Source organism: Eulemur rufifrons, chromosome 19, assembly GCF_041146395.1.
Source record: "Eulemur rufifrons isolate Redbay chromosome 19, OSU_ERuf_1, whole genome shotgun sequence".
Taxonomy (NCBI): Eukaryota; Metazoa; Chordata; class Mammalia; order Primates; family Lemuridae; genus Eulemur; species Eulemur rufifrons.
In genome coordinates this window covers 85,236,430-85,244,626 of record NC_091001.1, presented here as the reverse complement: position 1 = coordinate 85,244,626, position 8,197 = coordinate 85,236,430, and the positions used below count along the sequence as shown (strand labels likewise).

Sequence of the window (8,197 nt, the reverse complement as noted above, 5' to 3'; positions counted from 1 at the left end):
TGTGTCCCCCCGCCCCCCCCCCCAAAAAAAATTAGGTCACCAATGTCGGTGGGCCATGATAGGTTAGTGATGGGCCTCTAAGACAGATAAGGAATCGTAAAGGTGTGGGTCATAAAAAAGTACTATTGCCAACAAAGATAAAAACTGGGATTAACTGAACATTCTCAGTGATTTGGATCACTGACATGAATGCCCTTCTTGGTTTAAAATGGGAAGATGTAACTGTCTGCATGTTGGCCAACATTAAAGAGGGTGCTTTTCCAAACCTATGCTTTATACTCTCTTAGTTAAAGAAAATCTTGGCTATGTGGGCAATTGCATTTGTGCAGTTTCAGTGTGTTTTATGTCAAAGAAGTTTCATAATTGTGTTTTTCCTTGCAAGATAAAACTGTTTTCATATGGCTGCCTTAACCTTAACTTGTAAAAATAACAGTCCTGTTAACTGTAATCCCCCTGAGGGCAGTGATCTGGGCTGTCGTGTTCATGGGTTAGTCCCTAGAAAGTTTCATACCACCTGGCATATTGAGTGGGTAACTAGCATTTAATTATTCATTCAGTCACCAAATGGCATTTATTAAATGTTGAATGATCATGATTACTGAGTGGAAGAAAAGAAAATAAGTCTCAACAACTTTAATTCCTCAAGTATCTTTGAATCAACCTATAGGGCCAGAGATGTCTCCATCCTGAGATTCTTCATAAATAGAGAAGTCTCTCAGAGGTGACCAAAGTCATTCAATTTTTTCTCATTAGTGGACTTACTACTTTGGAATGTTGGGTTTATCCATGTTCTTTGGTATTCTAAAATAGAAAGAGCCTTTCTTTTTAAAGGGTTAAAAACCTCCCAGTGCAATCCTCCTGGGAGGCGCTAATGTCATTTAATTGCCCTCTCTTCCATCATGCACTTCTTGAAGGCCTGTTGGTCACCCCGGCTTCTTTCTGAGTCAGGAACTACTGCTATAATCAGAGGGGTCTAGACTGGACAGCGAAATAAACAGAGCTTGAAATAGCCTTTCACATAAAAAAATAAAACGAACAAACCAGCACTATCTACCATCTGTGCCAGACAGAGCAGATGTGAAATAAATACTTTGGAGGGAAGGGTGTTGTGGAAGGGGTGGCTCTGAAAGCCCAGGCACATCTAATGCATCCACTTTTCTACAAGGCCTTTTCCTGTGGCCTTCCTGAACTAATGGGTGATTCTTAGAGGCCTCTGATGTGTTCCACATGGCTAATTTTCCATGAAGGTCTTTGTAGTTTGCCTGTTATTGTCTCAATAACTTTAACTTCTCCCCACCTAACAGTTATTGCTTCTTAGAAATGAATGTGCAGATCCATGAACAATAAGCCATTTTTCTCCTTTTGTCCCTAGTAATAATCAAACTCAGTAACAACACAAAATAACTCAGGTGAAAAGAAAACTCACTTGTGTCTTCAATGTCCAATCAACGTTGCTGAATGGGAGAACAGTATCTACTATGCTCTACTATGTACAGATACACTTTGTTTTGTTTTATTTGTTTTTCATCCATGCACTGTGTAACAGGTATCACAACAACATTTCCAAACAGGCACATGAAGAAGGAGCAAAGGTTCAGTTATGACTGGAACAGGATTGTGCAAGCCATGGATGCCTTTGAAAATAAAACTGACGGACAATCCCAGGCAACAGCAACATGGGACTGGGACACATATTAATGCAAATGGAAAAGGATGATGTGCTTTTTGAACGGGGTCATTCTTCCTGTTTGCATGGGGGATGGCAGGTGGATAGGAGGAAGGGGGTTGGAATGGGACACTTAGGGGGTTAGCTGGGCTGGAATGCTAGAATAAGGGCCTTGCTAATCACAGTCCAGAGCTAAAGAGATAAGAAATAAAGGATTTTGCATGTTCCTGGGAATGTAGGCACATTATCTCTGTACCTGTTGAACAAGAGTGCCAGGCACCATACCCTTAAATGTCAGACTACATCTAGAACCATCCCATTTCCTGGTTCTATGCTAGGTCCTATGCTGCTTCTTGGAGGCAGTTTCACCTCGGCTCACATTCCGGAAATAAGCTTGAAATTTGGTAATATAGTGAAGACAGGCTTCTTTCTTCTTCCATGCCCAGATCCTTTCTTAATCCAAAATAATTTTTAAAGAGTTTGGAGGAGGTGAGGGGAATCTTAAAATTTAAATTTTTACCAAAAGACCAATTATATTTGGATGGTTCATCACCTCCCGCAAAGAGAAGCAACAACCCTGACCCTCCCAACAAAACAAAACAAAACAGAACAAAAATCAGAGCCAAAGATCAACCACCTCCCCAATCCCACTGAAAACAAAATCAAAAACAAGAAAACAAATGAAAGCCTTAACAATTTGTGAGCCTGGAGAGAGGACAGCCCTTCCAGGCCGAGCCGCAAAGAGGGCCTTGCCTCCGTGCCTTGTTCAACACGACGACGACCCTAGGAATGGGACGTGATGGTTTCTTACTTCGGCCCTAGTACAGAGTATGCTCTTGAAGCTGGATTCCATCAGCAGGTAGGTGAACATGACAAATGTCAGTTTCCTCTGTTCGTTATACATAATTTTTTATGTATATATATGTATATATATATAAATTTACTATATCTGATTGTTCCTTTAGAAGCCTTTTATGTGGCAGTAGGCCTCCAGGGAGGAGAAGAAAATGTACAACAGCCACAGGAGCACAAAGAGGCAGGATGTGAGGAGCTTGGCAGTCCGGGGCCCACCCAGCTCACCTCCGATTTCTGGCCTCCGCCGATACAGCAGCACCCCCACATTGATGAAAGCAAAAATGGTGAAGAGAGTGACAGAGAAAGCTAGCGTGCCAGGGGACACTTTGAACTGTTCCCCATTGGCCGCGTGGTAGATGGCAGCGATGGACCAGGCCACGCCGATTCCCAGAAAGACATTTACCGCGTTGCTGCCAGTGACGTTACCTATGGATGCGTCTGCGTACTGGTCCTGGGTGGCTGCCACTTTGCTGGCAAATGTGTCTGCAGAGGAAGAAGAGAAGGCAATGACACTCAATTACACGTTTAAAGATGTCTGCGGAGAGACGGAAGCTTCAACCGTGTACTGTAGATTCAAACCCTGGATATAAACCCAATGACCAAGTTGGCTTTGATGTTCCTTTGAATCAGAGTCACGTGGTAGCAGGATCTAGATATTGGGAGTCATGTGTTTGGTGCTGGCTGTGTTATGGACGGAGAAAGGGATCTTGATCAAATTCTGTATCCACAGATACCACAGTTTTTTTGTAATATTGAGCTTGCAGGGCAATATTTTTCAGAAAGTAATCACAGCTCACCTACATCAGAATCAAGTGGGGTTCTTCTAAAGAACGAATATTACAAGGCTCCATCCAGCTGTGCCAGGTCACAGTAACTAGGGCCCAGGAATCTATTTTAACAATATCCCAGCAGATTCTAGGTCATGAAAGTTTGAAAACGGCTGCTGTAGGGTATTACTAAAAGATGCTGTATCAGCAGCTCTGGTTTATAGGTGAGAAAGTTAAGGTGTCAGAAGAGATTTCCAAAGATTCAAGAGCAAGTCAATAGTGGAATTGAAAAGAATTGAACTACAATAATAGCTGACGTTTGCCTAGAGGCTTACAAATTCACCTATATTCCTGCATTGATTGTGATGATTCTAGGAGGTGAGGAAGCTAGGCTTAGAGACGATAAGTGGTGGGGGCAGCATCACACAGCTAGGAGGAAGCCATGTTGGGGCTTGAGCTCCGGCCTCCTGTCTGCATGGCTAATGCCTGTTCATTGAGCTATCTTTCCTTTCACTGTGTCATGGGTACCAGTGACCATCCTCAAAGCTCTTTGTTCATCAGTAACCCTGAATATATCTCCCTCTGAAGATAGAAAAGCCGCGATCCACTATAGGTGGTCCAGCAGCAGTAACTTATACTTCTTGATGAGTACAGCACAGGAGTTTGGAGCACATTAGAACCTGAGAGTTTCAAATCCTGCCTTCACAACTGACGGTGTGACCTTGGGCAGATTGCTTAACTTGTCTGATCCTCAATTTCCTAATCTTGAAATGGGGATAGTGATGCCTACTTCAGACTGCTGTTGTTAGGTTGAAATATTATATGTAAAATGCTTTTTATGCTTTCTGGCATAAAGTAAGAGTAGCTCTTTTTGTTGTTTTGGAAAGATAATGTGAATAGAGAAGTCTAGAACAGTTTAAGAGTGGGGGTGGGATCTAAAATAACTCCCTTTACTAAGCATGTAAACAAAACTTAACTTATAAGATATTAAATTTCTTGTCTATATGATGCCTATTACTGACATCAAAGTCCTTTCAGCTAACTTTGCAAAATATTTTGCACAGTAGTTTTACAGTAGATAATAATAGCATTCAAATTGAACTCACATTTGCAAAGCCAGTAACAGCAAGTATTTTATGGCTACAAGGTGTTGTGTCATCTGCTCTGGTCCTCTGGAGGTCCCCAGCATGCTCTGAACATGCATGCAGGTAGTCATGCAATACCTAGACTAGTGTGTCCTGTCTGTTGCTATTGTGTTGCCACCATCCTTCCTCAGTAAATCTCCAGTGGGGACAGTACATAAAGCATGTAAGTTTGTATCAGCCTATAGATTCTCATGCTTTACAATGGACAAGATTATTTAGGCTGCACAGAGGCTACTGCATCTGCAGTATCATATTTTTTCTGAAAGGGACTTGGTCAACCCTGAGGGTCTGTCTCATTGATTCTGACCTCTGGCTGTGAGGGACAGCAGGTTTGGTTACTATTTTATAATTAAAGAAATAAAGCAAACACTGCTTATTGCATGCCAGACACTATGCTACACAGGTTACGTGGATATTTTCATTGAACCCTCTCACAAGCGTGATGGACCTACATGTTATTATTCCCCTTTTATAATTTTGGAAACTTAACATGTTGTGATATTAGGCCCCTTGGACAGGGTTTTAGTCAGGAGAATGAGAACTTTTAAACCAAGACTGTTTGATTTCAGATCCCATTCTCAGACCACACCACACTGTCCTACCCAGGAAGGCTAAAGTTTTCCTGTGTCTTAGTCCATTTCGCCCTCTTCATCCAGTTCTTCCCACTCAGACACTCTGAAGCAGGTTCTCACCAAATGCTCTTTCCTACACCGAGGGGGAAAAGACCGAAGAAGGTACAGGCACTTTACCAACCCACCCTCCTGCATTTGTGCTGAGCACACATCCGTGCAGCCCAACCAGGACCATCACAGAGACTGATGAGTAAAAGCAAAGCGAGACACATCTTAATGGTCTCTTGCACTTCATTATTAAGAGTTAACAGGAGCTGCTGCAGCAGCAGCCTCCAAAAAAAGAAAAGAAGAAGTTATTTTTCTTTTCTTTTTCAAGGGCAGGCAGCAGAGCAAGGAAAGTAAAGAAGCAAGAGTCCAAGGTGGAGAAAGCGGCTTACAGCTCAGCTGCTGCTGAGGAACACCTGAGATGTTATTCTGAGCGGAAATGGCTGCTAGCACCAGCTGGTGGGGAACAGATGGCCACGTCAGGTGGGGCACTCAGGGGACAGAGTATTCCCTCCTTCTGCTGCAGAACCGGGTGACCTGGAGCTGTTCCATAGCACATACCTGCTTACCTCCCCTGACACCTGGTGCACGGCACACTGGACTTCCTGGGTACCCTATGGCCACTCAGAAACCCTGTACCTTCCACATGGCACCTCTGCCACTGCACCAGAAGAGAAGGAGATATAAAATCAAAAGATTTTGGGGGCAGTCCTTTAGGCTGAAATGGGGGCATATTTGGTTCTGCAAAATTTCCTCTCCCTCAAGCCATTTTTCAATGGCCTATTAACGTGAACATTGCATGAAAATTCTTACTTGTAATAATATGTTCCACTTTTCAAATGTATCTTTCTGGATTCCCTAAAAAATAATAGCCAAACTGACTAGCTTGTCACATAAATGAAACATGTTTTGGGTCTCTTTGAGTCTGGTAGGTTTTATTTACCTGGGTTAGGCATCAGGCCTTTTGTCTATTTTTATTTTCAATTCAAAAGCTATGTAAAAAAAAAAAAATATTGTAGGAACACACGCAAACCCAAACAATTAACCTTAGCTCCAACAGAGAGAACTCTGTTTTCCAAATGAAGTGAGATGGCTTCTCCCCAAATTACCTTTTATTGCTGCTTTGCTGCTTAGTGCAGAGAGCAACACATCACATACCATATGTTAGGTGCTGCCAAGCCCTACCCAGAACACTAAGTTTGTAACCTGCCTATGGTTGAACAAGAGAAAATACCATTCCCTAAAGTAAAATCCAAGAAATAACTACTGTCTTGGTCTCAGAGGGGATGTAATCATATTCAGAGCTTGGCCAATTAAATATAAACATAAATGAATAAGATTTTCAATGTGATTGGCATAAATTAAGACATGTTGACAATAATATATATGTTTTCTTACCTATATACCCCAGGCCAGGTTTCTAATAGGAATTTTTGCTATTAACTCCCACCTTAAATTCTAATGAATTTTAGATCAGTCGTATAGTCTTAGACTTTTGGTCCTGCCTCCTTGGCATATATGACTGTAAATCAATAGGAGGGAAGATTTTTTTGGGGGGAGGGAGCATGGCTAGAATTAAACTACACATCACAAAGTCAGAACATAACTGTTCTCTGCAGACTCACCTCAAGTTCACTGTATACAACCTTCGCCAAGTCACCTGGTCAATAAGCAAGAATAGGCTAACACCCCCTCCTTTCCTCCAGAAATTATTTTTTTACCTGGATTTCTCAAACTTTACCTATAGACTAAGCCTTAAACATCTCTTCTGTAAAAACTGTTGTTCTTACAGTCTTGCAGGCCAGACATAAGGTTTATGTGCGATCTAGAGCAAGGATTTCACCCCAGAGGGTTCATCTTATCCTTGACTCTCAACATGCTTTGGGAGCCAACTGTTCAGCTCTAAATTGATTCGTGCCCTGGAACTGACACTGACGGTGATTTTAACTGGAGTCCATCATGGGTACGAAGGTATGGTTGCTTCCCCAGCACCTATGAATTATTGACAATTAATGAGACAGCCCAAGTGTACAGGGCTTCAGGGGTAGTAGTGGCAAAAGCCTCATCAAGGAGACACTGTCAGCCCTTCCAACCATCTATATGTTTTGGGACAAGTCATTTCACTTTTTTAGATTCCAGTTTCCTCATTTAAAATGCAGAATTTAGTTGAGAGTATCTGTAAGACTCTAACTTCACTGCTGTTTGAGTGGTGCACAGAATACACCAAAATACTAACTTCATATACAGCGTATGATTTTGTTTATTTTTTTCTGTAGGAGTTTGTACATGACCACTCTTCATAAGAATTGACTAATTATAATAATATCTTCTCATGTTAAAGAATAAATGATCTAAATAAAATATTTGAGGATCCTAGAAAGATCTCAAGCCCTGAAAATGTTGCCATTGATCAAACTGTGGCGATATTTATGAAATTAAACTACACAGCACAGTCATTTACCTTTTAAAATCGGGTAAGAAGTGTTGGCAAAATTATGAACTTCAAATCACTCTGACCAGCCATCCATTTACAGGAATGAGACAGGATACAAATGGTGGCAGAGATGATGATGTTTCCAAGGCTGTGTCTGATGTCAATAAAGCCTGTACATCACTGGCATCAGAAATACCTGGAGAGCTTTGTTAAAAAAGAATGTGGATTTGGGGTTTCATCCTAGACCCATTTAATCAGATTCTCTGAGGAACGGATACTAGAATATGCATTTTAACAAGTGCTTTAGGCTCTTCTAGTTTACACCAAGGTTTGAGAACCACAGGAAAATGGGAGCTAATGTTCCAAGTGCCCACAGTTTGGAGGGCTTCCTGGGAGTAATAGATGCTTGAGTTTCAGGGAAGCAGGTAACTGGGAAGAAGTAAGAAGCAGCTTGTTTCTTTTAGAAACATTGATGCCCTCAGATATAGTGGGCATTTGGCTCACAAAACAACTTGGGTGGGCTTGGTGGGGATGCTGGGGCTACTTCATCGTAGCTCCTTCCCCATTCAAGTTATGAGATGCTCCTGTTTTTTTAAAACCTTCTTCCAGTACAGCTACCTTAAAAGGCCAAGGGAGGAAAAGGAAATCTGCCCAAATTTGTTGAACTGTGGCTGCTCCACTTGCCAGGGTGGAAGCTTGTCTACTTCATAGGG

General features: G+C 41.9%; 1 protein-coding gene across 16 annotated transcripts in view; it reads right to left on the bottom strand.

Annotated features, from left to right (window-relative positions):
* Positions 1–2,627: 2,627 nt before the first annotated feature.
* SLC8A1 (solute carrier family 8 member A1) overlaps positions 2,628–8,197 on the bottom strand; it is a 293,109-nt gene continuing 287,539 nt past the window's right edge. For all 16 annotated transcript variants that reach the window (XM_069493981.1, XM_069493982.1, XM_069493976.1 and 13 more), the window contains one exon: positions 2,628–3,004. In XM_069493981.1, the coding sequence (XP_069350082.1) occupies positions 2,628–3,004 (377 nt within the window). The remainder of the gene's footprint in view (positions 3,005–8,197) is intronic.